Raw genomic sequence first — 25,009 nt, 5'->3', positions numbered from 1 at the left:
GAAACAATACCGACCACATTATCTGATGAGGACTCACTAGGATGTTCTGCTTGCGAGAAGAGCATTTTCATCGTTGGACATAAGACTAGAGACACCAGTAAATCAGCTCCAAATGATTTTAATTTAGGAAATATTTTAATCCCATGCATAATAAAGAGATATATGTGATCTGATACAAATGTAAGCAAGGTTTGAAATTATTATGTTTTAGTCAAATATTATATCTGTTTGCAGTCTACATATTATTTGTAATTATGTTTTGGTCCCCCGACCATCCACTCAAGAAAAAAATCGGCCCTCGTCTGAATCAAGTTGATGATCTCTGAGCTATACTATTCTATTCTATTGTTATCTTGCTTATTTTGATTTCTGATATTAAATGTGAACATGACAAACTGTCAAGCTCCATTTGACATCTGTCAGACAGAGTGAGTCCCCATTGTGGCTCCTCTGCTGTGGGCCGGCTGTGCCTTGTTTCAAATCAAATCAAATTGTATTAGTTACATGCGCCGAATACAACAGGTGTAGACCTTACAGTGAAATGCTTACTTACGACCCCCTAACCGACAATGCAGTTTAAAAAAAATGCATATAAGAATAATAAATACATGTAACAAGTAATTAAAGAGCAGCAATAAAATAACAATAGCGAGACTGGTACAGAGTCAATGTGCGGGGGCCACCGGTAAGTTGAGGTAATATGTACCATGTAGGCAGAGTTATTAAAGTGACTATGCAAAGATGATAACAGCAGAGAGTAGAAGCGGTGTAAAAAGAGGGGTAGCCAATAGTCTGGGTAGCCATTTGATTAGGTGTTCAGGAGTCTTATGGCTTGTGGGTAGAAGATGTTTAGAAGCCTCTTGGACCTAGACTTGGGGCTCCGGTACCGCTTGCTGTGCGGTAGCAGAGAGAACAGTCTTTGACTATGGTGGCTGGAGTCTTTGACAATTTTTAGGGCCTTCCTCTGACACCGCCTGGTATAGAGGTCCTGGATGGCAGGAAGCTTGGCCCCAGTGATGGTCTGGGTCATTCGCACTACCCTCTGTAGTGCCTTGCGGTTGGAGGCCGAGTAGTTGCCACACCAGGCAGTGATGCAACCAGTCAGGATGCTCTCGATGGTGCAGCTGTAGAACCTTTTGAGGATCTGAGGACCTATGCCAAATATTTTCAGTCTCCTGAGGGGGAATAGGTTTTGTAGTGCCCTCTTCATGACTGTCTTGGTGTGCTTGGACCATGTTAGTTTGTTGGTGATGTGGACACTAAGGAACTTGAAGCTCTCAACCTGCTCTACTGCAGCCCCATCGATGAGAATGGGGACGTGCTCGGGCCTCTTTTTCCTGTAGTCCACAATCATCTCCTTTGTGTTGATCACTTAGAGGGAGAGGTTGTTGTCCTGGCACCGCACGACCAGGTCTCTGAACTCATCCATTTAGGGTGTCTCTTGTTTAGATTGGCATCTCAGGAGACTCAGCCCCTCTGTTGAGCACACATTAACACCTACTGGCCTCCCTATAACACGGCTTAAACACAACATTTTAAATCTGCATTTAGTCTCATTTCCACCATATTTCATGACGAGGCCCAATGTTTTAAGGGCATTTATTCTACTTTGTCTAAATCATTAATCAGCCAAGTTAATTTACTTCTATCTGACTTGGTCAGCTTCATTAACTGCTCTGGAGTTGGGCAACTAGACGCGCCTCCCGCCGCACCAGGCTTGTGACCAACACAAAAGATGTAAATCTCACCACTGATTGCAGGAATGCAGACCCAGATAAGCATCAGTGTCATTCAGTTCATACTTATCCCAGGACCGAGGGGAGGGAGTTGGGCTGGGGGGTGAGGGGATGTCTGTCTGGCTTGTGCATCATCAAAATTAGAAACAATAAGGACTTGAAAATTAAAAAAAAAATCTACGGCTGAATATTTGTTTTATTTTAGTTGGATTAGAGAATTACATGCAATTATAGAGCATATGTAACCATTTGTATACAGCACATTCTCCTTTAAAATGAAGTAACAACAGAAAATGTTTTTGGTATAGACTCATATGTATAGACTCACAATCTTGGTCTGGAGAGACGCTATCGGAGTCGGTGCAGCCAGCTGGTTTCTCAACGCATCGCGCCGACAGAAACAAACATATTTCTGGTAAGAAGAGGGGCGGGGGCGTATGCTTCATGGTTAACGAAACGTTGTGTGGCCACAACAACATACAGGAACTCAAGTCCTTCTGTTCACCTGATTTAGAATTCCTCACAATCAAATGTCGAGCACATTATCTACAAAGGGAATTCTCTTCGATTATAATCACAGCCGTATATATTCCCCCCAGGCAGACACATCGATGGCTCTGAACTAACTTTATTTGACTCTTTGCAAACTGGAATCCATATATCCTGATGCTGCATTCATTGTAGCTGGGGATTTTAACAAGGCTAATCTGAAAACAAGACTCCCTAAATTGTATCAGCATATCGATTGCGCAACCAGGGCTGGAAAAACCTTGGACCATTGCTATTCTAACTTCCGCGATGCATATAAGGCCCTGCCCCGCTCTCCTTTCGGAAAAGCTGACCACGACTCCATTTTGTTGATTCCTGCCTACAGACTGAAACTAAAACAAGAAGCTCCCGCGCTGAGGTCAGTTCAACGCTGGTCCGACCAAGCTGATTCCACACTCCAAGACTGCTTCCATCACGTGGACTGGAATATGTTTCGTATTGCATCAAACAACAACAAAGTAGAATCTCAATTCAATGGCTCAGACACAAGAGGTATGTGGCAGGGTCTACAGTCAATCACGGATTACAAAAAGAAAACCAGCCCCGTCACGGACCAGGATGTCTTGCTCAAAGGCAGACTAAATAACCCGCTTTGAGGACAATACAGTGCCACGGACACGGCCCGCAACCAAAACATGCGGACTCTCCTTCACTGCAGCCGACGTGGGAAAACATTTAAACGTGTTAAACCTCGCAAGGCTGCAGGCCCCGACGGCATCCCCAGCCGCGCCCTCAGAGCATGCGCAGACCAGCTGGCTGGTGTGTTTACGGACATATTCAATCAATCCCTATCCCAGTCTGTTGTTCCCACATGCTTCAAGAGGGCCACCATTGTTCCTGTTCCCAAGAAAGCTAAGGTAACTGAGCTAAATGACTACCGCCCCGTAGCACTCACTTCCGTCATCATGAAGTGCTTTGAGAGACTAGTCAAGGACCATATCACCTCCACCCTACCTGACACCCTAGACCCTTTCCAATTTGGTTACCGCCCAAATAGGTCCACAGACGATGCAATCTCAACCACACTGCACACTGCCCTAACCCATCTGGACAAGAGGAATACCTATGTGAGAATGCTGTTCATCGACTACAGCTCGGCATTCAACACCATAGTGCCCTCCAAGCTCGAGACCCTGGGTCTCAACCCCGCCCTGTGCAACTGGGTACTGGACTTCCTGACGGGCCGCCCCCAGGTGGTGAGGTTAGGCAACAACATCTCCACCCCGCTGATCCTCAACACTGGGGCCCCACAATGGTGCGTTCTGAGCCCTCTCCTGTACTCCCTGTTCACCCACGACTGCGTGGCCACGCACGCATCCAACTCAATCATCAAGTTTGCGGACGACACAACAGTGGTAGGCTTGATTACCAACAACAACGAGACGGCCTACAGGGAGGAGGTGAGGGCCCTCGGAGTGTGGTGTCAGGAAAATAACCTCACACTCAACGTCAACAAAACTAAGGAGATGATTGTGAACTTCAGGAAACAGCAGAGGGAACACCCCCCTATCCACATCGATGGAACAGTAGTGGAGAGGGTAGTAAGTTTTAAGTTCCTCGGCGTACACATCACAGACAAACTAAATTGGTCCACCCACACAGACAGCATCGTGAAGAAGGCGCAGCAGCGCCTCTTCAACCTCAGGAGGCTGAAGAAATTCGGCTTGTCACCAAAAGCACTCACAAACTTCTACAGATGCACAATCGAGAGCATCCCGGTACGGCAACTGCTCCGCCCACAACCGTAAGGCTCTCCAGAGGGTAGTGAGGTCTGCACAACGCATCACCGGGGGCTACCTGCTACCTGCCCCCCAGGACACCTACACCACCCGATGTCACAGAAAAGCCATAAAGATCATCAAGGACAACAACCACCCGAGCCACTGCCTGTTCACCCCGCTATCATCCAGAAGGCGAAGTCAGTACAGGTGCATCAAAGCTGGGACCGAGAGACTGAAAAACAGCTTCTATCTCAAGGCCATCAGACTGTTAAACAGCCACCACTAACATTGAGTGGCTGCTGCCAACACACTGACTCAACTCCAGCCACTTTAATAATGTGAATTGATAGGAAATGATGTAAAATATATCACTAGCCACTTTAAACAATGCTACCTAATATAATGTTTACATACCCTACATTATTCATCTCATATGTATACGTATATACTGTACTCTATATCATCTACTGCCTCTTTATGTAATACATGTATCACTAGCCACTTTAACTATGCCACTTTGTTTACATACTCATCTCATATGTTTATACTGTACTCAATACCATCTACTGTATCTTGCCTATGCTGCTCTGTACCATCACTCATTCATATATCTTTATGTACATATTCTTTATCCCCTTACACTTGTGTCTATAAGGTAGTAGTTTTGGAATTGTTAGTTAGATTACTTGTTGGTTATTACTGTATTGTCGGAACTAGAAGCACAAGCATTTCGCTACACTCGCATTAACATCTGCTAACCATGTGTATGTGACAAATAAAATTTGATTTGATTTGTTGGTATTAATTGAGCACCGCATAGGATTTGAGTGTTTTAAAATGGATATTTCTCATGGAGATCCTTTGGCAGGCAGGCACGCCCACCCGTTGGACCTGTTTCCCATTAAAAAGCCATTCTGCGTGGTTCTTCTGGGAGTAAATATATCAATTTCCATAGAAAGTGTTTTGTTTGTGAGGGTGAGTGTTTTCTTGGACTCCATTGCTTTGCCTCACTGAGGTTAGGTTTCTCTCAGATGTGTGTTTTTATCCCCTGCTTTCCACACAGCCGTGAAGCAGAACACTAACAAAACCTGATCCATGCTCCTTCCTCCAGCCCAGTACGGACATGTCATCTGCAAGTATCCAGTCCAGAAAGACAAAGCAAAAGACTAGTTCATCACCCAGTGGAAGGAGAGTCTATGAATACAGTGCAAACAAACAAACAAACAAGAAACAGTCAGGAATGAACCAATAGAAAAACCTGTTATAGAAGTGAAGTCGTGTGGGAAGGAAAGTACACATTTACAGTTTGGTCCTGTTTAGAACGTACTGTATCCCCTGTACTGTGCCTTGTTTTAACAGCTGTTTCTCCTACTGTCTCAGGTTTTTAAGTCATGATGCAAGAATCTGGGACCGAGGCGACAAGCAATGGTCCAGCCAGTCAGAACAGAGCAGCGAGCGTGGATGACTGGTCCAGGGAGGACGGGTCCAGGGAGGACGGGTCCAGGGACGCGAGGCCCAACAGCGCCACGGCAGTGGACGTCATGGCAGCTGACCTGATCCATCTCCAGCAGCAGCAGGTCAACTAGGTTCCTCTCTTCACACCTGTCTTAATTAAAGGAATAATCCCTTCAAAAACTCTCTTTTGGTATTTGTTTCATTATTTCACTGTTGTTACAGTCCTAAAAATGTTTTGCATGTCAGCAATCAAGTTACTATTTGCTTTTTGAAAGTCTTATATCTTCACAACTTGATTGCTGACATGCAAAACCTTTTGGGACTGTATCAACGTTGGCCTAATGAAAATAATGTCAAAATGAGTGGATAATTCCCATGGCAACAGCAGTCCCTATCCCCGCTAAAGTGCCTGTTAATATTTAATCCCGACCCAAAGTACATCAAGTACATAAACACATGATTATTATTTATGTATATTGGAGAGTGTTTTGAATGTTTAAAGAGAGGGTAGTGCTCTCAATGATTGTGTGTTTGGATGCGGACATGTTTAGTGTATTATGCAGCTTCTTCATTTTGGTGAAGTTTTTGTTGAGGTAGGTCAACGTATTTTAAGTGTATAGGTGCCACACGATTCTCGGACAGTTGGAGTGCTGTGCTATGCAATGGGCTGACAGTATTTTCCCTTAGCTCTTTGTAAACACGCCTCACACTCACAACTAATGCCACACTCCTCTGTGTCCAACCAATGAGGCCCATAGAATGGCGGTAAATTTATTATTAGTGAAGCCCAAAACATTTTCAGCATCTGAGACTTGAGGGAAACAGACAAGCTCTTTCTGTTGGTGTCAGTGTTATGTGTGCCACACGACAGCGTGTTTAAGGAAACAGCATTGAAAAGATCACTGTGTCTCATGCTGTCTTGGCATTGAAGAATGACTGGGGTTGTTGTCAAGAGCAGTTTAGTCATGATGCACAGCCTCTTTTGTTGCTGCCTGTTGTCACAGTATATCTATCAACATCTGTATGAGGTAAAGAACCATGCTGAAACATGCATTTTGTCACAACAAAAATAACAGTAATTCGTTTGAAGTAATTCGTTTGAAGCAATCAGCTTGTGAACACGTACAGCACATTGTGAATAATAGCCCAAGAAATCACAGGTTTGTGATTTGTTGCAAGCCAGTAACATTAACACCAGCAAAGTTGCAAATGCACAATTTACAATAATTCCTTCAGCAATAATAGAAAAAGTAGACAAATAAAGATGTCTGCTAACGTCCTTTACTTGTTAGACCTATAGGTGGTCTACTCCACATGGCTGTCCCTCCCTCCTCTCCCCTCCATCACTGCTGTTCTAGCCGTCTCCCTTATTTTCTCCAGCTCAACATTAACATGTCGTCAGTGAGAAAATCACAGCCATACTGAATTCATTACTGCAGTAGTCGCACAAAACCATGGATACAATTTCAATAACTGCGGGCCACAGTTGAGTAAACAGTTGCACTGAAACTTAATTCCTGTTGACTTTTCCTTCATTCTTTGCCAGGGGCGCATTCTGATTCGCTGTGCAAAGACAACAGGGGTTACAACTTTGATGAATGTGAGGCAGACGAGAGGGAGAGAGAGAGCAGGGAAATGGGGCATGGATGCACACTTGACACCAAGGAGAGAGAGAGAGAAAATCCTTCACCCAAGGTAAAGAGCCAACTGTCCGACACTGGTCTCTGTTCTCTGGTCATATGGATGGGATAATGATTCTCTCAGATCAGTCATTTAGGAAAATAATGTAGAAATAATTACATTATTACTTGTAAATTTAGTCCTGTAGAATTTTTTCCTATTCATTTCAATAAATGGTAGATGTTTTTCTTTCTGTTTGTCCCTTTGAACAAAGAAAGCCCATGGTTAATTTCTGTGGCGTACCATACGGTTTATGATGGAGAGAGAGAGGCGGATGGATGAATTGTTCTGTGTGATAAATGGTGCATGGTTCGGGATGAAGGACGAGATGTCTCATTCTCCGCTCCTGACGTTCTCCTTTGATAGGGTACTTACCAGTGGAGAATTCTGGGGGAATGCGTCTGTGTTTTTATTCTCCCATTATGCTAACCCAGGATTTTCATTCATGCATCATGAACCATGTTAATTGTCCCATGGGCATTAAGATCTTCGCTCAATTACTTGATAACTTTTACTTTTGTGGCATTTTGCAGTCTGTCTTTTACGTTTTATTTGCTGGTTGTGCTAATATAGGGGGGAACTTGACAGATATGTGGGCTACTCTTAAGAAACATCCAAGACACCATTTCCCTTTTGGTGATGCAGAAATCAATCTAGATTTTTTTGTTCACCCCTGAGTCAGGGTGAACAACAAACCTGGTGGTGGTATACCATTTATTCTTATTAGGGAACATAACTGTGGAAGACAGTGCTCATTAATAAAGATAGGGGATACAATAATTGTGATCTGTTTGATCATCTTGATTCTGACAGGGGAATTCATCTTGTAGACCAGTCAGATTTGGGGGAAGTGGACCATAAGCTTGCTTTAAACATCTCTATTAGTAAGACAAATACTGGGCTGTAATACCTCTGCAGAAACAAGATGCTCTCCTGGCTTATCTAAATCTCCAATCGAAGTGGTTTCCCATTATTGGTCATTCACTGTATAGACACATTTTATGTTTGAACAGAAATGTTCCCATTTGGTGGATAAATATAGTGTATTGTTGTGTCAACCAAACAGAAGGTTTGCACCCTATATTTTCTCAATATGACTCCTTTCTTTTATGTTTTCTCTCAACTTTTTTGCTGATGGAGCAGAAGTTGTGGTTTTCAGAAATCCCTTTAATGAGGAAGTGAAGATTATAGACATCATAAAGACAAATATATTTTTAAAAAGGGGCTGTGTTTTTGCAATAGCTAAACATTTGTGGGTTTTCCGTTTGTTTTGTTGTTATTGATTTTGCAAGAGGAAGTTCCGATGTCCAAAGGAGCAGTCACAGATTAGACCAGACGCAGCCAACCACATCGACACGCAGGCAGTCATAGTGATGATGTGATTGAACAATTAGATACTGTAGGCTGCTGTTGACTCCTGCACATTCAAGTTACTACATGTACTGTTGTTGATTGTGATTTATGGTTGATTTAGGCATTGCATTCGTAATCTTGCACATGTTTATGCAAGCAACCGATTCCTCTGCTAGAAATTGGATTCAGCTGATATAACTGTGGAGTATTAAATATTAATATCCTGTCTCTTAGAGGTGTCCTTTTAATGAAGTTTGAGAGATTCCTCAAATATTCCTCAGTGATAGAAAATACATTGAGTGTACAAAACATTAAGAACACCTTCCTAATATTGAACACACTTTTACCCTCAGCACTAGGAACAGACACCCCCTGAGCTGCAGGCTTCAATAAACTTTGCAGGAAAAGATGATCATGAGGAAAATTACGTTATCTGGCAAGCTTAAAGGCCTTACATAAACATGTGGTGGAAATATTAAACAATGCAGACTGTGGCCTCCAAAAATCTGGCTTCTCTAGAAAATACACTGAGTGTACAAAACATTCAGAATATTGAGTTGCCCCACCTATTGCTCTCAGAACAGCCTCGATTCGTCAGTGCATGGACTCTACAAGGTGTCGCACAGGGATGCTGGACCATGTTTACTCCAATGCTTCCCAAAGTTGTGTCAAGTTGGCTGGATGTCCATTGGGTGGTGGACCATTCTTAATACACATGGGAAATTGTTGAGCGTGAAAAACCCAGCAGCGTTGCAGTCCTTGACACAAACCGGTGAATCTGGCACCTACTACCATACCCTGTTCAAAGGCACTTCAATCCTTTGTCTTGCCCTTCACCCTCTGAATGGCACACATACACAATCCATGTCCCAATTGTTTCAATGCTTAACAATCCTTATTTAACCTGTCTCCTCCCCTTCATCTACACTGATTGAAGTGGATTTAACATGTGACATCAATAAGGGATCATATCTTTCACCTGGATTGACCTGGTCAGTCTATGTCATGGAAAGAGCAGGTGTTCATAATGTTTTGTCCACTCAGTGTACACGCCAACAATATCATCAGAAAAAGAACAACAGCCAGATGAATCATTGCTTTTTCTTTACAGAAGAAATATCGATCCAGGCTTCTTTGTCAGACAAGTTCTCTAAAGCTTTGTCACAAATCGCAAGATAAGGCAAACCAACTTTTTTCTTCTTTAATTTCTCTTCTGTGTTGGAGCAGGGCCATCAGTACTGTCTGGAGAGGAACACTTTGGCTCTTCACATGGAGCTGCAGAAACAGGTCAGCTGTTTGCATAATATAAACTATAACAAGGTCCCTCTCGACACACACACACACTGCTCAGCACAGCCTTGGTTGTCTGTCTGTCTGTGTGTCTATCATCACTGAACTCTACTCACCGGAGGAGGAATTGCTAAGTGATAAGAAGACTCACATGACTTTCTCCCACATTGCCAACCCTGTACTGTAGAGTAGACAACCAGGCCCAGTCCAGCCCTGTACAGTACAGTGTAGCAGGGCCAGGGCTGCTGAGTCCTGTGTCCTGGTCAGTAGAGCAGACTAGTGGTCAGACTAACTGGCATTTAGATCAGAAAGGTTAAAATCATCAGGTCAGAGGTGAGCTCAGAGCAGCTCTCATGCTGCTGGACCGCTGGCTGCTGATTGCGTCCACTTTACTGTGGAGTTCAGTGGAACAGAACCACCCCTCTTTACTACAAGTAAAAAACACTCGTTATCACCACACATTTTAATTCAATTAAATTCAGCAATTCAGCTTTTTGTTTTCTCACAGCAGTATATCTGCTCAGTACTGCATAACCAATAGGTGTGACAAAGGGCTTGTTTCTCTGTGTGGTTGGTGTCCAAAGGCTATGAAGCATTATTCTCTCATTGTGTGTTTGCTTCCTGAGGGTTGCAGTCAATGCACACACACACACACACCCCTCCTCATCTCAGAGAGGATCATGTTAAAAGGATACACACTGCTCTGTTTCTGTGTCACTCGCAGCAACCTGTGTAATGCTGTGGATTGTCTTTCCTTCATCTCTCAGTGCTCTCAGGTATCTGCTTGTAAACTGTTCATATTGTCAGATCGGGCTGGGACGGTAGAGGCTCCAACTTATTGGAAATCTGGGAGAACGGATAACATCAGTGTTATGACACTGCATATTGCCCTAAATTGCTTTGTTGGTAAAACGATAGTGCTCTTCCAATTTGAATAATTGTATGGAATCCCTCCCAGAACAGTTTAATTATGTTATCACACAACTCACAGCATCTGTCTTTATAGTGGAGCAGATGACAGTTTTATTACAGGCTGAATTTCTTGGGTGGTTCTGGCAATTGATGTGTGATCTGATTAATAATCATACTGATGGAGGTGAAAATTGAACAGTAATGTGCTTGTATGTAGAAATTGGAAAAGATAATTAGAAAAAACACGCCATGTGTCACAAGAAAACTTCATCACTGTTTTTGTCGATTCCTAAGCCTTCCGCAATTGAACCATATTGCTTTTTGAGTCTAGTTAATTGTTACATGCAATATATTTTTCTCCCAGGGAAGAGAGATCTGTTTAGTCTATCCCAGTATAACTTCTGAAGCCTTTTGTCATGTCTTGTTGAGTTTTCTTCCTGAGTTTTGGAGGTAAACACATTAGCAGCACCAAAATGGCAAGCTCATGAAATCATCCATTTTGTTAAGTGTACCTTAAGCATGTCCTTTCAGCCAGTGAGACGATCTGCAGCAGAGAGAGATGCAGCACAGGTTGCATGTTTGCATACCATACCAAACCCCTAAGTTTAAAATAGTTGACTGATCCATGGGTTGACATCCTGTTTACACACCCTCCCGGGGCTGGTTCATTTGGGCAGATGGGGGGGGGGGATCTGAGGAGTTGTTTGACAATGAGGTCATCAGAGAGACTCTTAACTTCCCTCATGCCCCAACAAGCCTGTAACGCTGCAAGGTAAGTCGCTCCATACTATACTGTAGCTAACCCTGGCCCCATGAAACACAGGGATAATGGATTTCAGGTCAAACGGTCAGGATGGGGTGTAATGTTTAATTGTTTTATTTATTTAACTAGGCAAGTCAGTTAAGAACAAATTCTTATTTTCAATGACGGCCTAGGAACAGTGGGTTAACTGCATGTTCAGGGGCAGAACGACAGATTTGTAGTGGAAGGTGTATTGTTTTGTATCCCGTATTTATCAGGATGATGTAACGGTGAAGTGGAAACGTCTAGGAGCAACAACGGCTCAGCCGCAAAGTGGTAGGCCACACAGGCTCAGAGAACGGGACAGCCAAGTGCTGAAGCACATAGTGCGTAAAAATCGTCTGTCCTCGGTTGCAACACTCACTACCGAGTTCCAAACTGCCTCTGGAAGCAACATCAGCACAATAACTGTTCGTCAGGGGCTTCATTAAAGGAGTTTCCATGGTCGAGCAGGCACACACAAGCCTAAGATCAAGCAATGCTAAGCGTCGGCTGGAGTGGTGTAAGGCTCGCAGCCATTGGACTCTGGAGCAGTAGAAATGCGTTCTCTGGAGTGATGAATCACGCTTCACCATCTGGGTGTCCGACGGAACAAATCTGGGTTTGGAGGATGCCAAGGGAACGCTACCAGCCCCCGTGCATAGTGCCAACTGTAAAGTTTGGTGGAAGAGGAATAATGGTCTGGGGCTGTTTTTCATGGTTTGAGCTAAACCCCATAGTTCCAGTAAAATTAAATCTTAACGCTATATTCTAGACAATTCTAGACGATTCTGTGCTTCCAGCTTTGTAGCTATAGTTTGGGGAAGGCCCTTTCCTGATTCAGCATACAGAAATGGTTTGTCAAGATTGGTGTGGAAGAATTTGCCTGGCCAGGACAAAGAGCCCTGACCTCAACCCCATCGAACAGCTTTAGGATGAATTGGAACGACGACTGTGAGTGAGGCCTAATCGCCCAACATCAGTGCCCGACCTCATTAAAGCTCTTGTGACTGAATTGAAGCAATTCCCTGCAGCATCTAGTGGAAAGCCTTCCCAGAAGAGTGGAGGCTGTTATAGCTGCAAAGGGGGGGACCAACTCCATATTAATGCCCATGATTTTGAAATGAGATGTTCAACGATCAGTGTCCACATACTTTTGATCATGTAGTGTATTTAGCACTCTTATGGCTTGGGGATAGAAGCTGTTCAGGGTCCTGTTGGTTCCGGACTTGGTGCATCGGTATAGCTTGGCTGTGAGGTAGTAGAGAGACAGTCAATGACTTGGGTGGCTGGACTCTTTTACATTTACATTTACATTTAAGTCATTTAGCAGACGCTCTTATCCAGAGCAACTTACAAATTGGTGAATTCACCTTCTGACATCCAGTGGAACAGCCACTTTACAATAGTGCATCTAAATCATTAAGGGGGGTGAGAAGGATTACTTATCCTATCCTAGGTATTCCTTGAAGAGGTGGGGTTTCAGGTGTCTCCGGAAGGTGGTGATTGACTCCGCTGTCCTGGCGTCGTGAGGGAGTTTGTTCCACCATTGGGGGGCCAGAGCAGCGAACAGTTTTGACTGGGCTGAGCGGGAACTGTACTTCCTCAGTGGTAGGGAGGCGAGCAGGCCAGAGGTGGATGAACGCAGTGCCCTTGCTTGGGTGTAGGGCCTGATCAGAGCCTGGAGGTACTGCGGTGCCGTTCCCCTCACAGCTCCGTAGGCAAGCACCATGGTCTTGTAGCGGATGCGAGCTTCAACTGGAAGCCAGTGGAGAGAGCGGAGGAGCGGGGTGACGTGAGAGAACTTGGGAAGGTTGAACACCAGACGGGCTGCGGCGTTCTGGATGAATTGTAGGGGTTTAATGGCACAGGCAGGGAGCCCAGCCAACAGCGAGTTGCAGTAATCCAGACGGGAGATGACAAGTGCCTGGATTAGGACCTGCGCCGCTTCCTGTGTGAGGCAGGGTCGTACTCTGCGGATGTTGTAGAGCATGAACCTACAGGAACGGGCCACTGCCATGATGTTGGTTGAGAACGACAGGGTGTTGTCCAGGATCACGCCAAGGTTCTTAGCGCTCTGGGAGGAGGACACAATGGAGTTGTCAACCGTGATGGCGAGATCATGGAACGGGCAGTCCTTCCCCGGGAGGAAGAGCAGCTCCTTCTTGCCGAGGTTCAGCTTGAGGTGGTGATCTGTCATCCACACTGATATGTCTGCCAGACATGCAGAGATGCGATTCGCCACCTGGTCATCAGAAGGGGGAAAGGAGAAGATTAATTGTGTGTCGTCTGCATAGCAATGATAGGAGAGACTATGTGAGGTTATGACAGAGCCAAGTGACTTGGTGTATAGCGAGAATAGGAGAGGGCCTAGAACAGAGCCCTGGGGAACACCAGTGGTGAGAGCGCGTGGCGAGGAGACAGATTCTCGCCACGCCACCTGGTAGGAGCGACCTGTCAGGTAGGACGCAATCCAAGCGTGGGCCGCGCCGGAGATGCCCAACTCGGAGAGGGTGGAGAGGAGGATCTGATGGTTCACAGTATCGAAGGCAGCCGATAGGTCTAGAAGGATGTGAGCAGAGGAGAGAGAGTTAGCTTTAGCAGTGCGGAGCGCCTCCGTGATACAGAGAAGAGCAGTCTCAGTTGAATGACTAGTCTTGAAACCTGACTGATTTGGATCAAGAAGGTCATTCTGAGAGAGATAGCGGGAGAGCTGGCCAAGGACGGCACGTTCAAGAGTTTTGGAGAGAAAAGAAAGAAGGGATACTGGTCTGTAGTTGTTGACATCGGAGGGATCGAGTGTAGGTTTTTTCAGAAGGGGTGCAACTCTCGCTCTCTTGAAGACGGAAGGGACGTAGCCAGCGGTCAGGGATGAGTTGATGAGCGAGGTGAGGTAAGGGAGAAGGTCTCCGGAAATGGTCTGGAGAAGAGAGGAGGGGATAGGGTCAAGCGGGCAGGTTGTTGGGCGGCCGGCCGTCACAAGAAGCGAGATTTCATCTGGAGAGAGAGGGAGAAAGAGGTCAGAGCACAGGGTAGGGCAGTGTGAGCAGAACCAGCGGTGTCGTTTGACTTAGCAAACGAGGATCGGATGTCGTCGACCTTCTTTTCAAAATGGTTGACGAAGTCATCTGCAGAGAGGGAGGAGGGGGGGAGGACCGAGCCGGCCTGGAGGATAGGGGACATAGAGAGTCAAAGGATGCAGAAAGGGAAGAGAGGAGGGTTGAGGAGGCAGAATCAGGAGATAGGTTGGAGAAGGTATGAGCAGAGGGAAGAGATGATAGGATGGAAGAGGAGAGAGTAGCGGGGAGAGAGAGCGAAGGTTGGGACGGCGCGATACCATCCAAGTAGGGGCAGTGTGGGAAGTGTTGGATGAGAGCGAGAGGGAAAAGGATACAAGGTAGTGGTCGGAGACTTGGAGGGGAGTTGCAATGAGGTTAGTGGAAGAACAGCATCTAGTAAAGATGAGGTCGAGCGTATTGCCTGCCTTGTGAGTAGGGGGGGAAGGTGAGAGGGTGAGGTCAAAAGAGGAGAGGAGTGGAAAGAAGGAGGCAGAGAGGAATGAGTCAAAGGTAGACGTGGGGAGGTTAAAGTCGCCCAGGACTGTGAGAGGTGAGCCGTCCTCAGGAAAGGAGCTTATCAAGGCATCAAGCTCATTGATGAACTCTCCGAGGGAACCTGGAGGGCGATAAATGATAAGGATGTTAAGCTTGAAAGGGCTGGTAACTGTGACAGCATGGAATTCAAAGGAGGCGATAGACAGATGGGTAAGGGGAGAGAGAGAGAATGACCACTTGGGAGAGATGAGGATCCCGGTGCCACCACCCCGCTGACCAGAAGCTCTCGGGGTGTGCGAGAACACGTGGGCGGACGAAGAGAGAGCAGTAGGAGTAGCAGTGTTATCTGTGGTGATCCATGTTTCCGTCAGTGCCAAGAAGTCGAGGGACTGGAGGGAGGCATAGGCTGAGATGAACTCTGCCTTGTTGGCCGCAGATTATTTTTTAAGTGTTCTACTCCGCTAGCCAGCACCTCGCCTAAACAGGTGTGCGTTTCTTTCGCTTCCAGATTTGCTGGACTCTTTGAACATTATTAGGGCCTTCCTCTCTGACACCGCTTGGTATAGATGTCCTGGATGGTAGGGAGCTCGGCCCAAGTGATGTACTGGGCCATACGCACTAGCCACTGCAGCGCCTTGCGGTCGGATGCCAAGCAGTTGCCATACCAAGCAGGGATGCAGCCAGTCAAGATGTGTGGGCCCATGCCAAATCTTTTCATCCTCCTGAGGGGAAGAGGTGTTGTCGTGCCTACTTCACGACTGTTGGTGTGTGCGGACCATGTTAATTCCTTAGTGATGTGGACACCGAGGAACTTCTCGACCTACTCCACTAAATGCATCTAGTGTGTAATGTTGGGTCAGTGTGGCCACTGCTTTCTATGTAAATTATGGGCGTGTATGCTGGGATCATTAGGAAGCCTGAAGTGGCTCTCATTGTGGGGCACCCGGATGATGGCCGTGTCTGTGCGTTAGTGCTGAAGAGGGAAACTGTAAACTTCTGAGTAGGTGTCTGAAGCAGCTAGTGTGGAGAGTCAGACAGGGAAACACATCTGTGTTGGTTCATTATTAGATGGCTTATTAGGAGGGCTGAACTGACTAGGGTTTTGACTAAATGCATCGATGATGTGTTATTTAAAGTAATACTCACAAACCCATCCCTAAACCTCCCGATCGCACACACACACACACGTATGCTCACACACCAACACACACGCACACACACACACACACACTGGTATTGGTCTGTTTTTGTTGAGCAGATTGTGTGTTTAGTTTTGTAAATAAGGAACCATTTTAACAGGGCCTCGGGAGGCTTGGGTTGGGAAAGTACAAGCCCAAACATGGCTGGTTTTAATAGCCATTGTCAAAACACTCTTTAAACAAAAAAACTATTCAGTGGAATGGAATGTTTACATCTAGTTGAATAATAATGCCTTTTTTGGAGAAACTAGCCTTTTAGGATGGCCAATTTGACCCAATTTATTAGGGATAAAGTTAGAGTAAATATGTATCAAGAAAGTATTTCCTACACAGAAAACGTATGGGTAATTAATATTAATAGGCTGTGCTTGTTAACACCCCCAATGCAAGTGCAATGTAGATCCCATTAACATAGAAGGGGCCCTAAGGAATTTGGCAGATAAGGGTTAAACGAGCTATTGAAATTGAAACTGGATCTTTCTCCCATTAAAACACTTATTTGTTTCAATAAAGCCCTAATCCTTGCAACTGCATTTGCCTCAGATTAAAGCATCTATTTGGGTTTCAGAGGCCACAACAGTACACAGATACATAGGGTGTGTGTGTGTGTGTGTGTGTGTGTGTGTGTGTGTGTGTGTGTGTGTGTGTGTGTGTGTGTGTGTGTGTGTGTGTGTGTGTGTGTGTGTGTGTGTGTGTGTGTGTGTCGTGCGTATGTGCGTGCGTGCGTGCGTGCGTGTGTGTGTGTGTGTGTGTGAATGTGTGTATCGGGGTTGGCGGGATGGATTACCAATGGAGGTACTAGCCTGCTAATGCAAAAGCGGTGTAGTGATACTTGCTTTTTATATTTTATTAATAATCTACGCGCCACACTGTGGAAAACAGACGTCAATGTTCATTCACGCCGTCAGACCCCAGATCTGAAACTGGGCATGCTGGGTGACAGAGAGGGAAGAGAAGAGCTGGAGTCTGGAGGGGAGCAAAGTGATGGCAGCACAACGCCTGTTTACTCCTGCCAGGCATCTGTTAGCAACACGCAAGCTTGTGATATTGCTCCCCAGAGCAACTTGTGAAGAATGTGCCTGCCGCCTGTTTCTTAAAGGGCTCAAAATGCCTCTAAATGGGTTAGCTGCCTGATGGTACCAAACGGTCAAGGGCAGACTTAGTGATTTGGAGGCTTGAGACAGAGGCCAGTCTGAGCCCCCTCCCCCATGGGTCTACAATGTATTTTTTTAGGGGTTATATAGTAAAGACATGTAATTTGACAATAAAAATGTATGTGCCATGAACACAATCATGAACACAACCAGTCATGTTTTCATCTGTTTGTTAAACAAATTACTACAGAAAGTAGATTACCTTTGCACGTTCATCCAAAAATATTTCCAGCTTCCAAGTGGTTGAAACGATCTCACCGAAGAAAGCATCCGAGTGAGGGAAACGGCGCCCCTCTGTCTTTCTATATGTAGCTCATGTATCTGATGCTGTCTGGCCAAAAGGAGTATGACATGCCATACTCTTTTTAACCAGACAGCAGCAGATACATGTGCTACACGTACTGTACATGGCCCCTGCCTCGACAACAAAGGCAGTATTATCAGCATCACCTGTCTTTTTACTAAAGAAATGCTTTAAGATTGAATTTTTCTGTGAAAATTATTATTATTATTTTTTTTATCTGCCCCGTTCTGAAAGCGCCTCATTGCTGCAAGTTCATTTCGATGAAAGTCATGTTTGCTATCATATCGTGTGAAACAATGCACGGGAACTCAGTCAGGGTAGAATAGTCCATTATAATGAACTAGTCCGTGGGTGATTAATGACACTTGTTTCTACTATTCTGAGAAAAATATTTGTATATGTATGGAAATAAAGTATTGATCTATATTATTAATTATTATTCAGCTGTATGGATTTATTTAAATTTTTGGAGGCCTTTTTTGTCAGCAATGTAGCCTCATTAACCTGGGCACAGTGGCCAGACAAAACCCCCCCTTCCAACTATTTCCATTGTAACTTTTAAGCTTCCTGCAGATTTTGCAGTTGCTGAACCAACTTGCTGAAGTAAGACAGAATGAGAGCGATGAGCTGAGCAGCCCATGACAGCGGGTCAATTGTCGGGGTGGGCTAGGTTGGGGATGCCTCGAGCGGAGTATGCGGGGCCCTCAATCAGAGAAATTATATACAGTACCAGTCAAAAATTTGGACACACCTACTCATTCAAGGGTTTTTCTTTATTTTACTATTTTCTACATTGTAGAACTCCAAACTTTTGACTGGTACTGTATATAATAAAAAAGATTACTGGAATAGTAAAAAAATATATATATATGACCAGCTCACGAGGCCCCTTGATGATGTGAGGCCTGATGCAATTGCCTCTTCTGCCTAATGGTCCACCATTGCAAATGGCAAAAAAAATATATATATTTTCTCCCTCACCCTTTTTGTTTGCCTCTTCCCTACCCAGCAATTCTCTCTGTCACAGAATAGAGCAGTGAGCACAGAGGATTTATAACTTTTGGTTGGTGATGTTGTGTGTGCAGAGGGTTTGGGAAATCATTCTTTATTTTGTAAACCTGTTACACCACTGACACAGTCTCACCAGCATCAGTTGCTGTGATCCTAATGCTTATGGTGTACTAACTAGCTGGGAAATGGCCTCTGTAGGATAGACCATAAAAAGAGAGGCACAGACATGTCAGCTTCATTAAGTCACTATGCAGTGCTCTAGTGGAGATATATGAAGAACTGGCCTTGGTCTCTTCACGCAGGTCGTTAGGATCTCTAACGTAGAGGCCGTTAGTGGTGATAGGGAGACCATGTTTCTCAGGGTTAGCATGGAGGCAGGTTATGAGTAGTGAATATACAATGAGACATGAACAATAATTATTTCTTTAACCATTTTTTTCCCTTTGTTATCATGAAAGGACAAATATGACAAATGACTGAACTCTATACTGAATAAAAATAGAATAGGCAATACGTAAACTTTTGATCCTGAGCTGAATAAAATATCCCAGAAATGTTCCATGTGCACAAAAAGCTTATTTCTCTCAAATGTTGTACACAAATTTGTTTACATCCCTGTTAGTGAGCATTTCTCCTTTGCCAAGATAATCCATCCACCTGACAGGTGTGGAATATCAAGAAGCTGATTAAACAGCATAATCATTACCAAGGTGCACCTTATGCTGGGGACAATAAAAGGCCACTCTAAAATGTGCAGTTTTGTCACACAACACAATGCCACAGATGTCTCAAGTTTTGAGGTAGCGTTCAATTGTCATGCTGACTGCAGGATTGCCCACCATAGCTGTTGCCAGAAATTTTGCTGATGTTGTGAACAGAGTGCCCCATGGTGGCGGTGTGGTTATGGTATGGACAGGCATAAGCTATGGACAACAAACTCAATTGCATTTTATCGATGGCAATTAGAATGCACAGAGATACCGTGAAGAGGTCCTCAGGCCCACTGTCGTGCCATTCATCCACCCACATCACCTCATGTTTCAGCATGAAAAAGCTGAAAATGACCCAGTTTTTCCAAGAACTTCATACTAACCCAACATGTCACACATTGAGCATGTTTGGGATGCTACGACAGTGTGTTCCAGTTCCCGACAATAGCCAGAAACTTTGCACAGCCATTGAAGAGGAGTGGGACAACATTCCATAGGCCACAATTAACAGCCTGATCAACTCTATGCAAAGGAGATGTGTCGCACTGCATGAGGCACATGGTGGTCACACCAGATACTGGTATTCTGATCCATTCCCCTACGTTTTTTTAAAAGGAATCTGTGAACAACAGTTGCATATTTGTATTCCCAGTTATGTGAAAACCATAGATTCTGGCCTAATGAATGTATTTAAATTGACTGATTTCCGTATATGATCTGTAACTCAGTAAAATCTTTGAAATCTTGAATTTATATTTTTGTTCAGTGTAAAATCAAATGAACTCCTATAAAGGTAATTATACAGTTATTTCGGAAAGTCTTCAGACCCCGTTTCCACATTTTGTTACGTTAACGCCTTATACTAAAATGGATCCAATCGTTTTTTTTGCTCATCAATCTACACACTGTACCCCATAATGACATAGCAATAACAGGTTTTTAAAAATGATGGGAAATGTATTACAAACAAAAAATAATGAAATATCACATTTACATAACTATTCAGACTCTTTACTCAGTACTTTGTTGAAGCACCTTTGGCAGAGACTATAGCCTCGACTCTTCTTGGGTATGACGCTACAAGCTTGGCACCTGCATTTGGGGAGTTTCTCTCATTCTTCTCTGCAGAACCTCTGAAGTCCTTTCAGGTTGGATGGGGGGCATCGCTGCACAGTTACTTCAGGTATCTCCAGAGATGTTCGATCAGGTTCATGTCCAGGCTCTGGCTGGGCCACTCAAGGACATTCAGAGACAGTCAGACACTCCTGCGTTGTCTTGGCTGTGTGCTTAGAGGCGTTGTCCTGTTGGAAGGAGGATCTTCGCCCAAGTCTGAGGTCCTGAGCGATCTGGAGCAGGTTTTCATCAAGCATCTCTCTGTACTTTGCTCCGTTCATCTTTCCCACGATCCTGACTAGTCTCCCAGTCCCTGCCGCCGAAGAACATCCCCACAGCATGATGCTGCCACTGCCGTGCTTCACCGTAGGGATGGTGCCAGGTTTCCTCCAGATGTGATGCTTGGCATTCAGGCCAAAGAGTTCAATCTTGGTTTAATCAGACCAGAGAATCTTTTTTTCTCATTTTCTGAGAGTCATTAAGTGCCTTTTGGCAAATTCCAAGCGGGCTGTCATGTGCCTTTTACTGAGGAGTGGCTTCTGTCTGGATTAGTGGAGTGGTGCAGAGATGGTTGTCCTTCTTGAATGTTTTCCCATCTCCACAGAGGAACTCTGGAACTCTGTCAGTGACCAATCGGGTTCTTGGTCACCTCACTGACCAAGGCACTACTCCCCTGATTGGTCAATATGTCCCGGAAGGCTAGCTTTAGGAAGAGTCTTGGTTGTTCCAAACCAAGACTTTGGTACCCTTCCCCAGATCTGTGCCTCGACACAATCATGTCTCGAAGCTTTATGAACAATTCCTTCGACCTCATGGCTTGGTTTTTTGCTCTGACATGCACTGTCAACTGCGGGACCTTATATATACAGGTGTGTACCTTTCCAAATCATGTCCAATCAATTGAATTTACCACAGATGGACTCCACTAGAAACAGGTCAAGGATGATCAATGGAAACAGGATGCACCTGAGCTCAGTTTCGAGTCTCATTGCAAAGGGTCTGAATACTTACGTAAATAAGGTATTTCTGTTTATTATTTGTAATAAATTGGAAAAAATGTCTAAAAAACTTCACTTTGTCTTTATGGGATGTTGTGTGTAGATTGGGATTTTTATTTAATTTAATCAATTTTAGAATAAAGCTGTAATGTAACAAAATGTGGGAAAGTCAAGAGGCCTGAATACTTTACCAATGCACTGTATATTTGTGTGGACCCTCACCCTGCCTCCTTTCAGAGCTCATTGGATGATTTGACTTGTCTCTTCCCATCAATGTATGTATCAGTGATTAATAATGACCTCCGATGCATTCAGTAGTGACGTGGCCTCTATTTGAGAGAAAAATGACAAGGGGCCTGCGTGTGAATGCTTGTATTACATTTAGAGAATGATATGCTACGCCTCTGATGTGATGTCTCATCATAAATAAAAGTGATTGCCACCCAGCATCCTGTGAATGACGGCTGCCATAAATACTCATTCACAGGAACACTTGCATATGTCCTCATTCGGTCTTTCTCTCTCTCTTAAAAAAAGGATATATATTATTTAAATGGACAATCAAAACAAATGTTTTCTCCACTGTGAGGAGGCCGGCTGGGAGCCCCTTTGGAGAACAGGGAGAGATGTGTGTTGTGTTGCTCTCTAGCTTTGGGCTTCTCTGCGCTGTTGTTATTTGGTTGTTTACAATCTCTGACATGATGTAATGGGATGGCTGTGAAAGTACTAGCCAGTAAATGGCACAGAAAATAAGACATGCCTAAATGGCTTTTTCTCCCCCTTCTTTCTCTCTCGCCCTCTGTTTTCTCCAGAACTGGGAATATGTCCTGCATTTTACTGAGGGAACGAGTCTTGAATTTAAGTAACTGTTCTTTGCATTAGGTGCTCCCCGGAGGTAGGGGGAAAATATCATGTCTCTGCGTGAAATGCGAATATGAAATCTAGCAGAAAGAAATATTTATGACTATTTTCTGCTTGACTAGAGTTGGATGACATGCGCTAGGATACAGGAACTGGAGAAAAGGGAGCATTGCTTCTGGGAAAATGTTTAGAGCAGGCCCTGCCTGTCCATCCATCTGTCTGTCTGTTCTGAGGAGGGAGAGCATGAGAACGGCATGTCCGTTCCATCTGTCTGTCTGTTCTGGGGAGGGAGAGCAGGCCCTGCCTGTCCATCTATCTGTCTGTCTGTTCTGAGGAGGGAGAGCATGAGAACGGCATGTCCGTTCCATCTGTCTGTCTGTTCTGGGGAGGGAGAGCAGGCCCTGCCTGTCCATCCATCTGTCTGTCTGTTCTGGGGAGGGAGAGCAGGCCCTGCCTGTCCATCCATCTGTCTGTTCTGGGGAGGGAGAGCAGGCCCTGCCTGTCCATCCATCTGTCTGTTCTGGGGAGGGAGAGCAGGCCCTGCCTGTCCATCCATCTGTCTGTTCTGGGGAGGGAGAGCAGGCCCTGCCTGTCCATCCATCTGTCTGTCTGTTCTGAGGAGGGAGAGCATGAGAACGGCATGTCCGTTCCATCTGTCTGTCTGTTCTGGGGAGGGAGAGCAGGCCCTGCCTGTCCATCCATCTGTCTGTTCTGGGGAGGGAGAGCAGGCCCTGCCTGTCCATCCATCTGTCTGTTCTGGGGAGGGAGAGCAGGCCCTGCCTGTCCATCCATCTGTCTGTTCTGGGGAGGGAGAGCAGGCCCTGCCTGTCCATCCATCTGTCTGTTCTGGGGCGGGAGAGCAGGCCCTGCCTGTCCATCCATCTGTCTGTTCTGGGGAGGGAGAGCATGGGAACGGCATGTCCATGTCCAACGGGAGTCATCTGGGAGTGAGACATACAGTAGGGAAGTGATTGGCTTCTTCAGTACCATACTCCAGAGAGGTAGGCTGCTGTCATCTGCCTAACAGCTACAGGTACACTAAATGCCTCCCACCAGTCACAGCATAGACATATTCTACACTCCTACATTTGTCACACAAGTACATTAATAGAATGTGGGGTAGATTACTCTGTCAATATTCACAACAGAAACAAATGTTAGCCATCTAAGAGCTAAAGGGCCTGTGTCTGTATAATGTTGTTCTGTGGACATTTACAATGCATAAGCTATCTTGTTTTATGTACACAGAACGAAAATATAAATGCAAGATGCAACAATTTCAAAGATTTTACTGAGTTACAGTTACTTTAAAGAAATCAGTCAATTGAAATGAATTCATTAGGCCCTAATCTATGGATTTCACATGACTGGGAATACTGATATGCATCTGTTGGTCACAGATCCCGTAAAAAAGGTAGGGGTGTGGATCAGAATACCAGTCATTATCTGGTGTGACCACCATCTGTTGGTCACAGATCCCATAAAAGGTAGGGGTGTGGATCAGAATACCAGTCATTATCTGGTGTGACAACCATCTGTTGGTCACAGATCCCGTAAAAAAGGTAGGGGTGTGGATCAGAATACCAGTCATTATCTGGTGTGACAACCATCTGTTGGTCACAGATCCCGTAAAAAAGGTAGGAGTGTGGATCAGAATACCAGTCATTATCTGGTGTGACCACCATCTGTTGGTCACAGATCCCATAAAAGGTAGGGGTGTGGATCAGAATACCAGTCATTATCTGGTGTGACCACCATCTGTTGGTCACAGATCCCATAAAAGGTAGGGGTGTGGATCAGAATACCAGTCATTATCTGGTGTGACCACCATCTGTTGGTCACAGATCCCATAAAAGGTAGGGGTGTGGATCAGAATACCAGTCATTATCTGGTGTGACCACCATTTGCCGCATGCCTTGCAACATACAGTTGAAGCCTCCTGTGGCGGGCCGGGCTCAGTGCGCGCTAACCAAGGTTGCCTGGTGCACGGTGATTCCTCCGACACATTGGTGCGGCTGGCTTCCGGGTTGGATGCTCGCTGTGTTAAGAAGCAGTGCGGCTTGGTTGGGTTGTGTATCGGAGGATGCATGAATTTCAACACCATTCCAACTGTGGAGCACAGGGGGGGGCAGCATCATGTTGTGGGGGTACTTTGCTGCAGGAGGGACTGGTGCACTTCACAAAATAGATGGCATCATGAGGGAGGAAAATATGTGGATTTATTGAAGCAACATCTCAAGACATCAGTCAGGAAGTTAAAGCTTGGTTGCAAATGGGTCTTCCAAATGGACATTGATACCAAGCATACTTCCAAAGTTGTGGCAAAATGGCTTAAAGACAACAAAGTCAAGTTATTGGAGTGGCCATCACAAAGCCCTGACCTCGATCCAATAGAAAATTTGTTGGCAGAACTGGAAAAGCTTGTGCGAGCAAGGAGGCCTACAAACCTGACTCAGTTACACCAGCTCTGTCAGGAGGAATGAGCCAAAATTCACCCAACTTATTGTGGAAAGGTTGTGAAAAGCAACCCAAAACGTTTGACCCAAGTTAAACAATTTAAAGGCAATGCTACCAAATACTTATTGAGTGTATGTAAACCTCTGACCCACTGGGAATGTGATTAAAGCT

General features: G+C 45.0%; 1 protein-coding gene across 11 annotated transcripts in view; it reads left to right on the top strand.

The window, feature by feature from the left end:
• Positions 1–25,009, top strand: part of LOC135540224 (forkhead box protein P1-B-like) — a 246,857-nt gene that overhangs the window by 128,389 nt on the left and 93,459 nt on the right. For 8 of the 11 annotated variants that reach the window (XM_064966720.1, XM_064966719.1, XM_064966721.1 and 5 more), the window contains 2 exons: positions 5,387–5,583; positions 9,722–9,781. In XM_064966720.1, coding sequence (XP_064822792.1) covers positions 5,398–5,583; positions 9,722–9,781 — 246 coding nt within the window. In that variant the 5' untranslated portion in view covers positions 5,387–5,397. Of the gene's footprint in view, positions 1–5,386; positions 5,584–7,056; positions 7,157–9,721; positions 9,782–25,009 lie in introns of those variants that run through there. The other 3 variants (XM_064966723.1, XM_064966722.1, XM_064966725.1) reach the window with 2 other exon arrangements.

This window comes from Oncorhynchus masou, chromosome 5, assembly GCF_036934945.1.
Source record: "Oncorhynchus masou masou isolate Uvic2021 chromosome 5, UVic_Omas_1.1, whole genome shotgun sequence".
Taxonomy (NCBI): Eukaryota; Metazoa; Chordata; class Actinopteri; order Salmoniformes; family Salmonidae; genus Oncorhynchus; species Oncorhynchus masou.
This window is presented reverse-complemented; position numbering and strand designations above follow the sequence as displayed.